Source organism: Diadema antillarum, unplaced genomic scaffold (assembly GCF_040938485.1).
Source record: "Diadema antillarum isolate AM-2024a unplaced genomic scaffold, OU_Dant_1.0 seq00001214_RagTag, whole genome shotgun sequence".
Classification (NCBI taxonomy): domain Eukaryota; kingdom Metazoa; phylum Echinodermata; class Echinoidea; order Diadematoida; family Diadematidae; genus Diadema; species Diadema antillarum.
Window position 1 is genome coordinate 765,388 of NW_027272006.1, and position 19,413 is coordinate 784,800.

At 40.7% G+C, this 19,413-nt stretch overlaps 2 protein-coding genes across 3 annotated transcripts in view; both read right to left on the reverse strand.

Moving 5' to 3' along the window:
- LOC139744851 (uncharacterized) overlaps positions 1-6,018 on the reverse strand; it is a 34,986-nt gene extending 28,968 nt beyond the window's left edge. For both annotated transcript variants that reach the window (XM_071655265.1, XM_071655264.1), the window contains exon 1: positions 5,666-6,018. In XM_071655265.1, coding sequence (XP_071511366.1) covers positions 5,666-5,711 — 46 coding nt within the window. In that variant the 5' untranslated portion in view covers positions 5,712-6,018. The remainder of the gene's footprint in view (positions 1-5,665) is intronic.
- Positions 6,019-15,425: 9,407 nt separating this feature from the next.
- On the reverse strand, positions 15,426-19,109 carry LOC139744849 (uncharacterized). The gene has a single exon (XM_071655262.1). The coding sequence runs from the start codon at positions 19,086-19,088 to the stop codon at positions 17,922-17,924; it is 1,167 nt and encodes a 388-aa protein (XP_071511363.1). The 5' UTR covers positions 19,089-19,109; the 3' UTR covers positions 15,426-17,921.
- Positions 19,110-19,413: the final 304 nt, after the last annotated feature.

Here is a 19,413-nt window from a genome sequence, read left to right on the forward strand (position 1 = left end):
CGTGTAATCATCATTTTGGCTTCTAACAACGCGTCTGATTGGATGGAATAACAATTAGATGGGAGGGACCTAAGATAATTACAGGGGACTTAATCATACCTTAATTACGTCCTCAGAATACCGATTTTGCCCATGATTAAGGGCCTATTAACTTCACGACTTAATCACGAAGTTAATTACAGACTTAATTACGACCTCAGAATACCATCCCAGCTATGTTAAGCTGGTCTTCCATGGGGTCCAGTTGGATGTGAGGTGGGACCACTTCAATGGGTTAAACACCCTGCTCTTTGCGATGAATGAATGAAGCGGGTTCTTTTACGTGCATGAGTTGTTACTCGCTCATACACGGGACCTCCATTTTATGTCCTATCCGAGGGACAGAGTGTTTTGCCTCTTGCTAGAGGGGACGGTATGCTTACACACAACATTGCTCAGTCCAGACTTAGGTTCGAACCCGGGCCGCGTGATCGTGAGGCAGATGCCCTACCGACTGAGCCAACTCACCGCCCGTGGCTGCGTAACTGTACCGCAATGGGACCTCCCTGGTGATCCTGGTCCCTATGGCCCTAACTCCCTACTAGTCTACACTATATATAATATTTAAATACTTGGTACTTGGTACTTGGTACTTGGTACTTGGTACTTGGTTTAGGTCCTCCTGAATACTCCTACTGGAGTTTTGACTGGAAGTGCCGGAGGGTGGACATTTAAACAATTATTCCATTTAATAACATCTCCTTAAATTTAGCAGAATCAGTTTGTGTGATTACGGAAGAAGGAAGTTCATTCCATGCTTTAATTGTGCGGGGAAAAAATGAGTTTCTGTGGACTTCCAGTCTGGAGGATGGTACTTCAAACTGATGAGAATGTCGGCGTCTACTTCTAATAAGCTTGGGTTTAGTGTGTGACAAATAATCAATATCCAATCTATTATTCAACATTTTGTGAAAACAAGTCAGGCGATGTGCTTCTCGTCTTGCTTGGAGTGACTTCCATCCAAGGGAGTTCAGGAGTTGAGTGACACTAGATTCCTTGCTGTAGGTGTTGGTGACAAAACGTGCAGCTTGTCTCTGGATTCTCTCGATGGATGAAATATTTTTGTCAGTGTAAGGATCCCATGTGGCAAACAGCATATTCCAAGTGTGGTCTTACTAAGGTAGAATATAATTTTTGCTTGACAGTGGAGGAACAATGATGAAAATTACGCCGGAGGAAGTTCAATACACTCGCAGCTTTAGAGGTTGAGTAGTGAGTATGGCAATTCCAGCGTAGGTCGTTTTGGATTTTGATGCCTAAGTACTTGATCTCCTTAGTTCCTTGGAGAGTAACACCACTGATGTTGTAGGATGCTTTACCTGGAGACCTCTGTCTAGTGACTCGCATAAATTCACATTTGGTAGGATTAAACTGCATGCCCCATCTGTGAGACCATTTGGCCATTACATCGAGGTCCTTTTGGAGATCACTCATTTCATTCGGTGATTTAATTGGGCGATATAATAAACAATCATCAGCGAAGAGCCTAGTGGTACTGGTGACTTCTTTCTGGATGTCATTAATATACAGTAAAAACAGATGAGGGCCAAGCACTGTACCTTGTGGCGTACCACTCAAGACCGGATACCATTCAGAGCTCTTCCCATTTACACATACACGTTGAAAACGTTTGGTAAGGAAATTTGTAATCCATCGCAAAATGTTAGAGCGAACTCCATAAAAATTCAACTTCTGGATTAGTTTTTTGTGTGGGATGACATCAAAAGCTTTTGAGAGATCCAGTGCAAGAACATCTGTTGGGATGTTACTATCCAAGTTCTTTGCGAGGTCATTCACAGTGAGTACAAGCTGTGACTCGCAAGATCTGTGCTTCCGAAACGCATGTTGGTTGTCGGAGAGAATGTTTTGTTCACTTAAATGATTCATTAATCGACTGTCGATTATATGTTCTAACAGTTTGCAGCATGTGCAGGTGAGAGAAATCAGACGATAATTTGCAGGGTCAGTGGTAGAGCCCTTTTTGAAAAGGGGGGCAACATTAGCACTTTTCCAGTCAAGCGGGAGTTCCCCCCGAGTCAAGGGACTGTTGGAAGATGAACTGTAAAACAGGAGCCAATTCATCAGCAGCTATCTTAAGGGCTTGGTTCTGAATTTGATCAGGACCGATGGCTTTTGATGTATTAATATTAAGCAGCAGTTTACGTACACCATCAACACTGATCTTAATAGGTGGCATTTCGGAAAAAAGACTAGTTTGTAACTCAGGCAAAGGAGAACATTCATCTTCAGCTTCAGTAGAGAAGACGCTCTGGAAATGAGTGGCAAAAGTTTCTGCTTTCTCCTGATCAGTTGTAATCAGAACATCGTTAAATTTAAGTGTCTGAATACCTGTATTATCTGTTCGTCTAGATTTAATATCTCCAAAATTCCTTGGGCCGATCATCTTCAAGGATTGAAGAGACATACATTGTACTGTCTGTGAGCACTGCGTATGGCACGATCGACTTGCTTCCGTACCGAGATGAATTTATCCCAATCAGACTTAATACCACTTTTCTTAGCACAAATATAAAATTTTTCTTTTTTACTACAAAGACGTTTCAATTTAGATGAAAACCAAGGAGGACGAGGTCGTCCCTTGGTAAACTTATGAGGAACATTATCTGATACAATGTTATTTAGGGAATTCTTGAACCAGGTCCAGTTCTCATCGACAGAACGAGTATCAGGTTTCATTTTGAAAAAGTCTTGCCCTAATTCCTTGGCCGACTTTGCGAAATCTTCACTATTCACTTTCCTCCACAAGGAGATTTTACGTTGTGGTTTCATTGGAAGTTCAATTTTAGTGAGCAGTTTGGCCAGGACAATAGAATGATCACTTATTCCAGCACGAGGGGAAACCTCTGGAATTAAATCAGGATGAGAGGTTAATAAAAGATCCAAAGTGTTTTCAGTCCCGGTAGTGTAATCATGTCGTGTAGAAAACGAAACCTTCTGTGTCAGGTGATTATTTATGACGAGGTCAGACAAAGATCAGTGCACCTTTGGGTATGCTATGAGAGAGATCTGACCAATCTAAACCAGGCACATTAAAATCACCCCCTAAAACAATTATTGAAGAACTTGCTGAAGCATTAAGTGTGGCAAGGTTAGAATCCAATTCCAGAAGAGGAGCTATATTCTTATCAGGCGGCCGATAAAAACAGCCAAATTGAAAAGTGCGGCCTTGTATTGAGGCCTGACACCAAATTTGTTCAGTACTACTTTCCAGATCCATGCATTGGAAACATGAAATAGAGTTCTTTACCCCTATAAAAACACCACCTCCATGAGCGTTCCTATCCTTCCTAAATACCTGGAAATATGAAGGAAAAATTTCTGCAGACTTAATTGAGGGATCAAGCCAGGACTCTGTCTCAAGGATAATATCAAGGTCTTTTGATTCAATAAAAGAGCACAGGATAGCTGCTTTACCCTTTACACTGCAGCAATTAATGACAGCATTTTTAATACCATCAGTGTTTGGTTTACGTGGTGTACTTGAACCAGACCTATGTGAGTTATCCATAGGGGTTTTTGGGTGTGGACTTGAAGAGTGATTACTATAAGATCAGATTTGAATAGATGCACAGATGGGTTTCGGGCAGTGTAACTAGAGTTAAAAAGTAAGATAGAGCGTGACCTGAACTTCATGTCCACCGAAAATGATACAGAAATGACATCTAGTTATTTTTTTTTTTGTTTTAAAGAATATTTTATTCTTCATCAATGGAAACATAGACATAATATACAAATAAATTGATACAGAAATCTCCGGACCAATTTTATAGTCCTTTTCATCAATGGATGCAAAACTGATATCAAAACTTAACATTGATTTAACATGTTTTGATACACTCTGGTAGATTTTTTTCACAATCAATATACACAATCCATATATAAACATCTCTTCTTTTCTAGTTTTACATTATTAATTCCTCAATCTCTTAACAATTTTTTTCTTTCATTACATAATAAATTCTATTAACTGAATCACTTGCCCCCAAAATAATTTCTTTTCAGCTTTCATACAATCCAACCTAAAATATCAATATCCATTAATTGAAGTTTTTTGTTAAAAAACAAAACAAAACAACCCCCCTCGCCACCCCCCCCCCACTACTCAATACCCCCGTCCATTCTCCCTCTTACTACCCCACCCCATCCCCCCTCCCCCTTCCAAAACCCCCATCACAACAAAACCTCAAAAGCAAACTGAAACCTGTGTGTCCTGACTTACATTATAACATTTAATACGAGTGCGTGGAAAAGGCATTTCCTGGTGGATGTACGGCAGACCATACTCTGTTATGAAGTTATGAAGTTATGATCGATCATGTGACAAGGTCCGAAAATCACAAAATGGCGCCTAGATGACGTCATAGATATGTTACTGTCATGAAAACCTTATTGTGGCTAGATTTTGTCTAGACAGAAAGATCCGTCTGTCCGGAGGACTCTTTTATATTTTGCCATTAACGCTGTCCTCCGTAGACAGACGGAAGGTTGCAGTACCCATTGCTGTGTGGATGTTCTTAACCACTGTCTCTATGGAAAATTGGGTGAGGTACCTCACCCTTCTCGTCAGTTCTCGATTGCGTCTAATTCACGGCCCTAGGTCGGCAAATTTAAGCTTGTATGGTGAATTTATTTTTTTAAGAATACGTTACACTCACCAGATTAATGAATAATCCAACATTTTAGGAGAATTTTCAACGTAAAACCATGGACCTATTTTTGCTAGGTCCATGGTAAAACACAGCCTGTCGCGTCGTCACATTCAAACTGCAGAAACATACACTATGAATCTATTAGCCAATCACATGCGAGGTAGTTTCGACGTGTTTGTTTTACTAAAACACGTACCTCGCATGTGATTGGCTTAGCAATTGTTACAGATTCAAAATGGCGACTTACTGCTCGCGAACGGCGATGTTGCGATATCGATAAAATTTCTGCATTATAACCGAGGTTATGTGAGTATTTCGATTGCACAATGTGAGAAATTTATCCCAAATATTGCTGCATAATGTGTCATGTCATGTCATAATTGTTTGAATGTAAAAAAGCTGTCTGAAATTTGGTTTATCGTAACGTTTGATCTGTGCGCGACTGCTCCACACAGGAGCCGCAATCATTGACTTCGGTCTGTATACGGAGGGGATCCGTGAAGCCAGACGCAGTCTCCGCGGAACATTCCCCGACGGACAGATACAGACCGATCTTTCGGTCAAGATTTTGTCATGAGACATGTTGACTGAAAATGTCATGTTATTTCGTAATGACGTCATTCTTGAGATATTGACGACACAAAATTGTCCAGAAAGAAAGAAGAATAAAAAAAAAATAAAGAGAGATTTTGACAATCACAATAGGTGATACGCTGATAGCGTATCACCTAATAACATCTAGCCCGACCAGAGAGTCCAGACACGATTTATACAGCGACTGCACTGACTGCTGGGCTGTGTTTAGTTGATTTATACTCCATAGATTGTTCTAGTCTATATAGAACGAAGTGATGACGACGTGCTCGTACGCAGCATTAAGCAAAACGGCGTCTGGGTCTGTGAGCAAGGTGTCTCTTGGCCCGGTCTCTTACAAGTGCATTTGGGTAGAGTCTTACCTGCTTCTGACAAATCCGGGTACGAAGTGGTGGTGTTCAACAACATTTTGTTCGCCCACTCACACACTATATAAGGAGTAAGGTTTTCAGCAGGCAGTGGTTACTTTGTATTGCGATAGTGCCGCATGCATGCAGCCTAGTGTAAATTCGTCTGTTGTGTTGCTCGTCTTCCAGTTTCCTTTTCTTGCGTCCTGTGCTAATGGCCTCACGCTCCTTTTCCGGGCTCCCATATAAACCTGTGTTAAATGCAGCATATTCCATGAATCATGAAAAATCAATCGAATCATGGAATTTTTTTAAATTGAAGCAGATGAAGGGAAATTTTCTCTGCTTTCAAGCAAACAACAAATTTTGGGATGTTGTCCAGCTCTAAAAAGAGTTAAGAGCCTCCATACGAGACTAGTCATCCAGTCACTCTCAAAAATGATAAAAATAGCAAATTACCTCATACATCAATAAAAAATTATTAAAAATACAAAAACCCTGATTCATTCAACTTCTTCATAACCTGCAGAAGCTCCTGTCCTCAAGCAATGTCAAACACTACCAAAAGTGGCAATTTTCCACTTGACTGATTTTTAATGATTTTTTTGGTAAAAAATAACATTACCTCATCTTTGTACTGCCTTCCCGGTAGGCAATGCGCGAGTTGAATTAGGAGCGTGAGGCCTAATAGGCCATGGGGTGAGCTGGTTTTTTCGCTTGTTTCGTTCCGACAACTGCGGCACTAAAATTTCTCCACAGCTACGTGTAAACAAATAACCAAAAAGGCTACAGGAAAAAGTTCGACACAAACCCTCCTGCAGTATTTTGGTAATTTAGGGGGAAACAGTGAACTTTTTTGTCACTGAGGAGCTGAATATGTACACTTTGCCGTGTACGATATTCATTCGCGAACGATCATGTGATGTATGTTATCCAATCCGAATCGAGAATTACTGTTTACGAGTCAAAATGGCCGCCCCCTGTGAGCCTATCGACGCGTCTACGTCGTCTGCTCAGCCGAAACTTATTATGCGTTATTATGCATATAACATCGATGAAGTTTGAAAATTTCACGGCTATGACAAACCTAAGATAGACGAAACCTATTTTGTGTGCCAAAGAGTGGATCAAATTGAGTGGGGGAGACCGTGAAATCGCAGACCAGAACGAAGTGATTCAGCTGCTCAGGGGGACTGACTGCAACCTACGTAGTAGGATAATTTACAGCCATTATACAGGTTAGTTTACGTGCGTACAGTCGAGTCGTAGCAGTCGACACTGCAGTGCAGTCTCACTCATAATGATGACCATGATGACTAACTTGTTACAAGTACAATTGTACAACGTTTATTAGCTATGTTATGAACGTTGCTTGTGTATGTTATAATGGGCGCTAATGCAGTAGCTTAGCCGTTAGCGTGTCTGTTACTTAGATAAATTATCTTGAATTTCACCTTGGCATGGCATAGCGCCGTTCTAATGTCGCCTAACAATGTTAGATGTAATTTTACAATGTTCTATGTACAGCCCAGGTTAGGTTGATGTAGCTGATCGGTGATATTGTTTTGTAAAAGTCTTGACACACAGGACTGGATTGAAAAAGGTCTAAACTGCATGTAGATTTATATTTTCATAATCATGGCCATGGAGTATTAATATTAAAAATCCATCCTGTTTCTCTCACCCCGAAATTGGCGAATCCTCCCTCAAAACACACATTAAGCATCTCATTATATTAACTTATGAATATTTGATATAAATAGATCTAAAAGACCAACAATGACAATAACATAATTGCAACAATTAAACTCCCTAAAACATATGATTACCATTATGTTGTGCCAAACTATAAAGCAGCGGGTGGTGGTGATAGTGAAAGGAAGGATTACTAGTATTAATGATGATAAGGCAGTTGTATTCATAATTGTGATAATTTATATTGCATGTGATCAGGTGCTGAAAGCTGTAGATGTAATTTAAAATCAGTAATTGCACTGCAAGTACAAGTTGAAGTAGTTGATGATGACAATGATCATGAGGTGTTAATGATTACCTGGCATAGTACTAGGGCCTGTGTATTGGTAATTACAAGATTCAAATATTGGCAGTCAATAGTCTACCGTACATTTAATGATATATTGAGTGTAATGTTCAACCCCTCCCTCTAGCATTTAGCCTTTTTTTTCCCCCTAACAAAATCCAATGGCTAATCATTGCTGTTCATTTCTCCATTGTATCAAATAGGATTCCATGAAACGTGCTACAAGAGGTTTATAGATAGCAAACGCCTGAATCTCGCTAGGAAACGAAAGCTGAAGGAGGAGCCTGGTCCGTCAGCAGGAGCATCTGTTTCCTCCCCTAAGACGCTCACATCAAGATCAAGATTTTCTTCTGGAAGCTCTTCAGGTTCTGCTGTGTTGCCTGTGAAATGCATCATTTGCAACAGAGTCAACCTGCTCATTACTTGCCAAGGGAAATAGGTTAATATGATTGATATTGAAGCATGAAAACATTGTCATGTTACTATAAGTTGTCCTTGATAAAATGGAGCAATATATAGGCCTATACACCACTGAAACATTCACACACATACACAAAGAACTTCAGTGCAAAGTTCAGAAACAACAGAATGTACTGTATATGCACCAATGCTTTGGTCAATGTGATTGATATTCAAGAATTGACATCTTACCAAAGTTGTGCATGATAAAATGTCTTTGTAATACAGATTGCTTCCTGTATTTTGAATGCCAATGTTTATGCAACATGTTTTGACTCCTTGCCTCAGTATGTGATTGTTCGCCCTTTAGCAAACATTTCTGCCCACTATTATGATTTGATTAGGGTTGAATTATTCTAAGAACAAAGATGTTTTCCTAAGTGTGTTTTTTTTTTCATAAAACTGAATGACTACGATTAAAATTTGTTTCTCCCACTCTGGGGAAAAAAAGTATGTAACTATTATTAATACTGAAACAGAATGTTCATGTAGAAAGGTCAGTACAATGTAGGTGTGAGTACAAAATCAGTTTGCTAAAACTATTACACACCAGCCAAATGAAAATTGTGCATAAGTTGAGTCAGGTTTGCACAGATCCTCTGATATTGGATGTTAATTGCAATGTTATCATAATTTTTAATGCCAAACCTGTTTTATTCTCTCCAAGATTTTCAGGTACACATTGCCTCCAATGCAGAATCCAACAGTTTTTCACTCATGAATGGGTAAACTATAATTTTGCCTTTATTTTATATATTGACATTTTTCAAAACTTTGACACCCTTTCAAGGATATTTGGACCATGGAATGTTCCAGGAAATTTATTAAAACTAGAAATTTGACTGATTATCATTTTGAGCTATCTTACATGAAAGGAGGTAGTGTCCCACCATGTTGTAACCTAATGATAGCAATGAAAACTTCAGGAAATTTTATGAAGATTAAATTTTCTAGTGCTAAAGTAATGTATAATATTTCATGAACAACGTGATTGCTATGTGATCTAAGTATATTAAAGCTTCTTAAGAAGAAGAAGAAGAAGAAAAAAACATGTTTACTGATAAACAATATGATCTGTTTAATAGTAATGTCTCATGTGTGTAAATGAGTTTGTATGTGTGCGTGTGAGTGTATATAATATGTCAGCGTTTTTATGCACCTGTGTATGTGTAATGCACTGATCAGTACATGTATTATATCATTGTGTGTGTTCATGTTTATGATAATCTTTTTTATGATGCTGATGTGATAAATGGCCAAGGCATGTAGAATAATATTTTAATACACTTGGGTATATTGAATCTTCATAACTATGTGTGTGCGTATGTGTGTGTGCATGTGAGGGTGTGTGTGTGTGTGTGTGTGTGTGTACAATAAGATTCTCCCACATGCACGCGGACACACACACAAACAAACACACTGATTTTTTTTTCTTTTTTTTGCCTTGAATGATTAGTCATTTGATTAATAACATGTCTTTGAACAGAATATAAGGCATTTGCCTTGACCTCTGACGGTCAGTCAGTGCTCTCTCTCATATGGTCTTGAACCACTTTGCTCTTGTCCTCCTTTGCATAGCCAGCATCAGGAAAAGCTGAAACATGAGATATAATGCAACTATTAAACCAAAACTTCACTTTTTTTTCTGGGTATATGGCTAAAAGCAGTGCTTTACAAATGTGTATATCAGCTTAGAAACACTATGGGAACTATACTGCGGCTAGCAGCCCCATACGCATACTAAGTAACTGCGGCCAGCAGCCCCATACGCATAGCGTCATGGGCTGTGAACTGTAGCATACAGGATCATGACGGATATTTTATCGCGGACAAATATCAACTTAAAATCGGAAAAAAATCTTCAATTTGAAGACTTATTAATAAATTTGAAGTATTGATAACAGAGTTCGTGCAAGGTTTGCTTCTGCAAATAGTTCCTTTCTGTTCAAATTGATGACTAAATGTGACTCGGTCGAGAGGAACTGGAGAGCTACACTGAATTGACGGCCAGCGCATGCACACACAGACAGCTAATATCCAGTCAATGGATACGAAATTTGTGCGCAGTGATGTGTGCGCCTGCGCTGACCGTCAATTCAGCGTAGCTCTCCCAGATTCCTCTCGACCTAGTCATATTAAGTCATCAAATCGAACAGAAAATGACTATATGTAGAACCAAACCTTGCACGAACCCTGTTGTCAATACTTCAACCTTACTTGTAAGTCTTCAAATTGAAGAATTTTTGTTCGATTTAAGGTTGACATTTGTCCGCGATAATTCCCTGTCATGATCCTAAATGCTACAATCCGCAGCCCCATTACGATATGTGTATTGGGCCGCTGGTCGCAGTTTATAAAATATGGATTTTCGCAAAAACTGCAGGATATTTCGAGGAGAACTTTTTACAGTATATTTAGGATGTACAAAACATCACATTTCCGCATTCAGAAAGTAGTGCCAGTGTTGCTGGAACGAAACCCATTTTCTAAGCCTCTTTTTCAGCTTCACCCCATGGCCTATAAGGGAATGCTGAACAACTATATAATATCGGTATTAACCTAATCAAACATAAAAACTAGAGGGGAAATATTTCAGAATACCGGTGTCACTTCACGTGGATCAGGCAAGTGCAAGCTGACCGCTGGCCACCACAGCACTAGTTTACGTTTGCTAGCTGCTCGCCCTGCTCATGCTCACCCCGCCTGCAGGTGCGTGGTAAATATACGGGGAATCCCCACTGACCGACTCGTGGTGGTGTAGTGGTGGTGTTTTTTTTTTTTATTATTTTTATTATTATTTATTTAGGGAGGGTAGAGGGTGTAATCGGAATGGACGCGTATTTCACAGCGATTGTAAGATTTGACAAAAAAATAATAACACGAACAGGACCGGTCCCTACAATGGCTTCACCCACCCGTTTACTCCTGAGACAACTCCCATGAAATATATGCACGGTAAGTTAGGCAAACATAATTTTACCCGCAAACATAATCCTGAATAACTTAATCCTAATCATTACATCAACTATAGACCTAAAACCCTATCACAGCCCTAAATCCAACCCCAAGTCCTTGGAGAAAAAAAAAAGACTGGAGCAATCTCATGCATCCTGTATAATGCATGTCGTGATAGGCGACGACCGGGGGGGGGGGGGGGGGGGGAGATATGGTGGACGAGTTCCCCCTTAACTTTTTCTGATATTTTCAGGGGGGGGGGGGGCGTTACTCTTTGAATTTTACAGCTAAATGTTCTTTTTCTAGTAGCTTTGGTAGATTATTTATCCGCGAACCAGCTCAAAGCTTTAAAAAAAAAGTTTTGAACAATTCGATATGTTCCATCCATCAAAGCGCGCCGGAATACTTCTGGTTTGGGGGCAAAATCTCGACGATGGCACATATTATGTGACATTGTGAGATCCTCGGCGAGGGAGCGAAGCGACCGAGGGGGTGGGGAGGGTGGGAGGGTGATGCCCCTCCCACGGGAGGGACTTTTTGTTAAAACAGAGTTTAAAAGTCGCGTTTATAGAGCATATTTTATTTTTAAAAAACTGATTTTCTATAGGGAGTAAAGTAAAAAAAAAATTGAATCGAATTGAATTGAACTTACGGCGCACATTTTTTTTTTTTTTTTTTTTTTTTTTTTTTTTTTTTTTTGGTGTCGGTGCGAGATCCTCGGCGAGGGAGGAGCAAGGGGATACCCTCCTCCCACTGTAGGGACTTTTTGTAAAAACAGAGTTTAAAATTCGCTTTTATAGAACATTTAAATCAAATTTCTAGGGAAGTAAACATAGTTTTAAAAAACACTGCGAAGGACTATGTAGTACGGCAGAGGGAGCGAGCGACTCGGAATGTATAAGACTTTCACGTCTGATAGCCGCCTCTAACAATAATCCATGATTGTCAATGAGCCGAAATGGTTAGAAATGTTCATGGAATAGTCACTTAATGCGGATGAGCCGCTAGGTGCATAATTGCGTGCATATAGGCTATAGTCAGCGCCAGTATGCATTGGTGAACCACTTGCACTTAACCATTTGGTTTTAATCTGAAATGTATTCATTAAAAGCTTAAACGTGATCACATTGTTCGAGTAATGAAAAAAAAAATTTACATTGATATAGAAAGCACAAAAGAAAGGTAAAATGAAAGGGTTTACTAAAGGTATATTTCAGGGGGCACACTCGTCGAAGGACGCGAGGCTATATCATCTCTACAAAAAATTTAATTAGGCCTATACGTATATTAGAGTATAAATATGATAATGTGTGATATTAGTGTATCATAATTTTCGCCCGTTAGGTGCGAACATTTGGCATTTTTAGTTATGACATTGACAATTTTTAGACAAGAAAGTGCCTTTATTGTTCATTTTGGTCTTTGAATGATAATGAGTAATAGTTGTTACAGGGGGCACATTGAGAGGACAACCCCCCCCCCCCCCTACTAAAAAAAAAAAATCATTTGGGGGCAAGTGCCCCCCCCCCCCCCCCCCCCCCCCCCCCGCTTCCGGCGCCCTTGGTTCCAACGTTATCAGTGTGCACCAGATTGCTGACTTTTAATTCTTAAAAGGCAAAAGCTCTTTTTTTTTTGTGAGAGGAGGGACATACCCTCCCCCTTCTCTCCACCTCCAGAAACTAACACAAGGTGAAGGGACACAGTGAAGACGCACATGCGGATCAAGAGGTGACAGACCACGATTTGATATTGAGCTGTTCACATTGCATCTGGATATAATTTATAAATAAGTTTTCTTCCTTTCTTGTTATTAAAAAAAATCCGCATATTCCACCAAAGTTTGCACCAGGGGTCATTTCTTGAAGCGTCTTGTCGGATTTTTTTTTTTTCTGACATGTTTGCTTTCAGCCATCAGATGAAAGGATTTCAATAGCTTATAACAATTTGTCACTGAAACCCTTCATAAAAGCCCCAGATTGCTAGATTATCTATGATCCTATAATACAAAATCTCCCTCGTGTATGTGGGAGGGGTGTCCCCTTCCCTCTTTTATGGTCTACTTCCATTTAAACAGCATGCAAACGAAGCATATTACAGCGTATATCAAGAGCTGACAGGCGCCACAAACGCCATTTCGAACATAATGTCCTTATGAATAGTCGTGTCTCTTACTTTTGGGAATGAAAAATTCCTCCACCGTGTACTCAAAATTGTTCAATTTAAATTCTTCAAAAGTTATAGTGTTCTAGATTTAGCTTGATGTGAGGATTAGAATAAGAATTACGGTATGTTTGTTGGAAAAATTAATGTTTGTATATAATTATGCATACAGATAATGGGAGCAAGTGTCGCAGTAGGCCTTCAACGCAATGTCATCATGGTCATGGAGGGTCTAGGGCATTGTATACTCCCTGCGATGAGCAATTACTCCAGACTCTTCCCCTGACCCTAATCCTAATCATAACCTAATCCTAACCCTAACCCTAATCTTCACTCTATTTTTTTTGTTTATTTGAATAAACAATAAACATACAGACAAATATATAGATATATATATATATATCTATATATATATATATATATATATATATATATATCATATAAATTTTCTTTGCTTGAAAATTTTGTAATTCCACTAAAAGTGGGGGTTACCATTGACCCTTAACAGCCCCCTTGAAAAATCCTGTCTACGGGCCTGCATTATAACTACAGATCTCCCTCTATTGTTGCCCTCTAATTAGATAAGGTTTGCAAGGAAGTATTCAGTGAGTAAAAACATATTTCCCATAACCAAATCACAACTTCTTTTTTTTAAAGATAAGGTAACAACCCTTTCCTTTCATCACCTATCATAGGCGCGTTTTTTAAAATCTTATAGGGGGTGTTGCAAGAAACTTGCAATTAATTGCAAGCTCCCTTCTTGCAACAGTAACTTGCAATAGATCTATCTATATATTGCAAAGTTGCAATGGATATTTGCAATTAATCGCAACTCGACTTTCTTGCAACACCCCCCTAAGAATACATTAAAAGAAATCAAAGCCCAAATATTTCCTTTCATGCTTTATATGGTGTTACACGAAAAGAATTCTGATTCATGTATGAAATTATGTTGATGGAAAATAAAAATGCGGATTGAGTGAAAACAGCAATAATAGTAGAACATATCAGTGAAAGTTTGAGGAAAATCAAACACTGATCGAAAATTTATGAATTTTGAAGTAAATTCGGTGCCATTATTGCTCAATAAGGAGGCTAATACATTTCATGACGTCATTCTGAATAATGTATAAAGAAATCTGATAAAGAGAATCCCACAAAAGGACACATTCCACCGACTCAGATATTACTGACATAATGTTAAGGTTATGTCAATTAACCTGTTTTCTGAAAGAGGTCAGTCAATATACGTAATAATAGGAAGATTAAATGAGAACTTACCTGTTTGAAATTTAATCTTGATTTTATAAGTAAGTCGTAGAGAAGAGACTACATGTCTCATCGGGTGTAATATGAGATCCCGCTGGTCACGTGTGTGGCAATTTTTTAAAGCTGTACGAGACTACAGGATATATTGATAGGAAGATGAAGATGTTGAGAACTTTACCTGCATAAGGCTACGTAAGTCGCAGGGTGGGAAGAGGAGGGATGTAGTCTCTTCTCTACGACTTACTTATAAAATCAAGATTAAATTTCAAACAGGTAAGTTCTCATTTAATCTTCCTATTTTATTACGTAAGTCTCCGATCGAGACTACATGTCTCATCGGGTGTAATATGAGATTTCAAAGCCCTGTAGTCACGTACAGAACAATACATCTGTAAGCCATCAACGGCATCACTACAGACAGACATACCTGTGCACTCTGTGCAGACTGCCATTCCATATGCAGACTGAAGTTGCCAAGTCACATTTTCAGTAAAGCCCGGGCAAATTGGTTAGTATCTTGTAAGGGCTTGCAATAAAACTTGCGGAATGTCTTCTCAGCCACCCATCCAGCCCTTGAGAGGATTTCTGACACAGGCACCTCACTCCTTTGTGCTGCTGACGTAGAGGCCGCCCTTGTGGAGTGAGCACTGAAGATCTGTGTATCGACACCAGCGTCATGTAGGACAGTCTTAATCCAACGTGCAATTGTTTGCTTTGATGCACGACGGTGAGGCTTCTTATAAGCTACTAACAAATGTCTCTCCATCCCTCTTAGATTCTGTGTCCGCTGCACATACTCTTTCATATAATTCACTATGCACAATCTCCTATCTGGAGGGTACGCATTTAGTGTGACACTGAATCCCGTATTTCCAGGCAGCCTTGTTTTGTTTCAGTGTGTTCTCAAAAGAAATCTCAACAGATGATTTTTTCCACCTCATCCTGTCCAGGTGGATAACATGAAGAGACTGCACCCTTTGTGCAGAAACAAGTGCTATCAGCATAGTCAATTTCTGAGTAAGTTGCTTCAGATTAAGTGCCTTGGATGGAGACAGCTTTCTGAGGTAGTCCAAGACGACTTTAACATCCCAGATAGAAGAGTAGCGAGGAGCAGGCGGCTTTAAATGAAAAACTCCTTTCATAAACCTATTTACAAGTGGGTGCGACCCAAGAGGCTGTCGTCCACCATCAACTATGAGAAACGTGGAAAGGGCACTCCTGGCTGTATTCAGGCTACTGTATCCAACTTTTTCTTTGTCTAACATATTTGTAAGAAATGCAAGGACATCACAAACTTGGACATTCAAATAATTAATGTGTCTCTCTGCACAAAATCTTTTCCATTTTCTGATGTACACCTGGTACTGTGCTTTAGTGGATCCTTTCCACGACGCAGCTATGATGTCTATTGTCCTTTGTGTGAGGCCCTGCTCTGCGTAAAGTCCCTTCCAAGCCTGCAACATAATAGAGACAAGTGATTATTCAAAGGATGTGGGGTGCCTGAAACTGGTTGACATAATAATGTCTTACTCTTTCGAATTAACATGGGTTCCTCAACCAGCATACTCTTAAGGATAGGGTACCAAACCTGTGTTGGCCAATTGGGCACCACTAAAATCCCACATGCCTCATCCTTCTGAATTTTCTGCAAGCACATTGGCACTAGATTGAATGGGGGAAAGGCATAAAACTCCCACTGACTCCAATCAACTGTGAAGGCATCTACTGCCCAGGCCTCTGGTTCAGGCCTCCAAGAAATATATCGGTCTACCTGTTTATTTAGGCGGGAGGCAAACATGTCAATTTCAGGCACACCAAATCTCCTGATTATTCGTTGAAATATGCTCTTATTCAACATCCATTCTGTGCTGTCCGAGAATTTTCGAGACATGCGATCTGCTTCAATATTCAATCGCCCAGGTAGGTGAGCAGCTGTAAGCCAGATGTCCTTACTAATACACCATTCCCAAATATCAATGGCCATTTGATTACATTCAGGAGATTTTGTGCCACCCATATTGTTCAGATATGCGACAGCCGTTATGTTATCTGCTCTAACAAGTACATGATTGCTCCTTTTCTCTGAGCAAAAGGCTTTTAGCCCATGACTAACTGCTACCATTTCTAGCAGGTTAATTTTATTCTGATTTGCCTCTTTCAACTCATCACTATTCCATCTGCCACCTGTTGAAGTGCACAGATTTGTTGCCCCCCAGCCTTTACCACTGGCATCTGTGTGGATTTCCACATCTGGTTTTGCCCTCTGCATTGGGCTAAACTGTGACTCAAGGTTCCATATCCACCACTGAATTTCATGGATGCTTTCTCTTGACAAGGTCATATGCCTATCGAAATGTCCCTTGTTCCTTGCAAGGGCAAGAATCTTGTCTTTCTCTAAGGCTCTATAATAGAGAGGGCCATATTGTACTGCTGGGAATGATGCCACTAGTTGTCCAATAACCTTTGCAACTGTTCTGATAACAGGTTTCTCAGTAGCCAACAGTTCTTTACAAGACTGCTTTATGTTCTCCTGTTTTTCTTTGGGAAGCCTAACACTCATATCCAGAGTGTTCAGATTGAAACCCAGAAAGGTAATCTCATGAGTAGGCTCTAAAACTGATTTTTCAGGGTGAACAATAAACCCCAAATTTGATAGCAACTTAGTAGTTGCGCTCACTGCTGCCTGCATTTCCTCGGCAGTTTTTGCAATGATAAGTGTATCATCTAGATATGCAATTACAATGTGGCCCTGCTCCCTGAGCGTTGCCAAAACAGGCTTTAGCAGTTTTGTAAAGAGCCTTGGTGCTGAACTAAGCCCATTGGGAAGTGCTTGAAATTGCCATAACCTTCCCTGCCATGTAAATCTCAGGAATTTTCGAGAATCTGGGTGGATAGGAACCGTGAAGTATGCGTCTCGGAGATCGACTGAAGCTAAATAGTCTCCCGGAGAAATAAGCGGTAGAGCTGTCTTGATATTATCCATCTTAAAATGCTGATACAAAATACTCTTGTTTAATTCTGTCAAATCCAAGATGACCCTGAGGCCGCCATTCTTCTTTGGCCTTGTGAAAATATTTGATATGAATTCCCCTTCTACATGTTCACATGCTTCTATGACATTTTTCTCAACCAGCTTGTTGATTTCTTCCTGAATCGAGGCCATTTCCTCAGAATTTCTTTTGAATTCATGAAGGGGTTTTTCCCTACAAGGGGGATATTTAGCTGGGTCAAATTCAAGCTTGTAGCCCTGTACAGCTTGCAAAATATATGTATCAGATGTAAGCTCTCCCCAGTTGTGCATATGTAGCTTCAGTCGACCTCCGACTGCAATATCATTGACATTAGATGTTATTGTCTCCCTTACCTCATCACTGTTTGGGAGTTGCTCTATTTCATCCTGCCCTGCCCTTGGCCGAGCTTCCGGTACTGTGGGGCTTGGCGTCCCTCTCGAGACGCTGTCGGGGTAAACGTATGGGGAGCTTGTGGGGTCCTCTTCCTCCACTGGTTTCGTTGGCCTAAAAAAGGCCTAGATGTGCTCCCTGACGAATCCGCGTAGGATGTCCGCGACACCCAACCAGCTTCCTTGTATCTGCGTTGAGACCCTTGGCTTGGGTATGGGTGATAGGCCGGCTTGGGTCTTTTAAACCCGCCTCTCATCACTCCGGCCGCCGCTTTGTGCTGGTCTTGCAAGTCCTTTACTTGCTTGCCCAAGTCATCCCCAAAGAGATACTTGGTTACAGGGTTTGTTGGTTTGCAGAGATGAGTAAATTTCGCGTTCAGATCCGGCTTGATCAATTCTTTACGAAGAGCATTCATCTCAAAGTTTGCGTTGCACAACAAAGCTAGAACGTCTTGCTGTTCGGGAGATATGTTGCTTGGATCGAGCAGGCTGACGTAAGCCGAGATACCTCTTGTTAGGGATTTTTGGACCCTCTGAAGTTTCACATCCTTCGTACGAACAGGGGCAGAGAGGTTGTCCCAGATCGTCTGATTCACTTTCGGGGTGTCGATCCCTCGACAGTTCGACGGCACTGGGTATTTGCTACTTGTCTCATCGAGCACTTTCTCTTCCAGATGATGGCTCATCAAGTAGTTGACAGAGCTTGCTAGCTCCTCATCAAGAGGCTGTCCAATATCTGATGCCACCGCAAATTTAGCAGCAAAAGCTGGTACTGTCTGTGCTTCTGCCCTATCCACGCACGACTCCAGCTCTGAGCTATGCCCTGCACTCAAGGCATGCACCATGTCATCATCCTCAACATCCATTTCTTCTGTATGTGCCAAGTCATAATTTGCACTAACGCTAGAAGTTGAAGCAGAGGCTGAATCACTTCCACTGCGATCAAGATGTCGGTCTGGCTGTGCATGTCCCATGCCTGCCACCCCTTCCCTTTTACTGGGAAGAGCCTCCATGAACTGACAGAGCAAGCCTTCGAGTCTATCAAGACGACTGTTTACGGTCCCAAAGTTATCATTTGTCAACTTTGACGAGTTGGATTTCGTAGCAATCCGAGGCCGAGTCGCCGCTACCGCCGCGCGGTCGCCAGCCTCCATCACCGCCGGTACTCCCCGTCCACGGCCCGTGTTGGCAGCTGTACCTTTCGCTGCCGCTGCGCGGTCAGCTTGGCTAGCACTCACCGCCTGTTGTGACTCCATTGCTGCTCTGTTTTCGCCCGAAGATTCTGCCGCTGCGCGGTCAGTTTTCTTCTCTTTGTTTTCTTTTTCCGCGGCCACGCCAGCGGATCTTCTATCCTTCTGTTCTTTCATTATTCTGATAAGTCCGAAAGGAAGAATTTCCGCGAAATTCTTGAATATTCGAGGGTTGTGAAAAATCCTTTTCACACACACAAAATGCGCCAACGAATTGCCACACACGTGA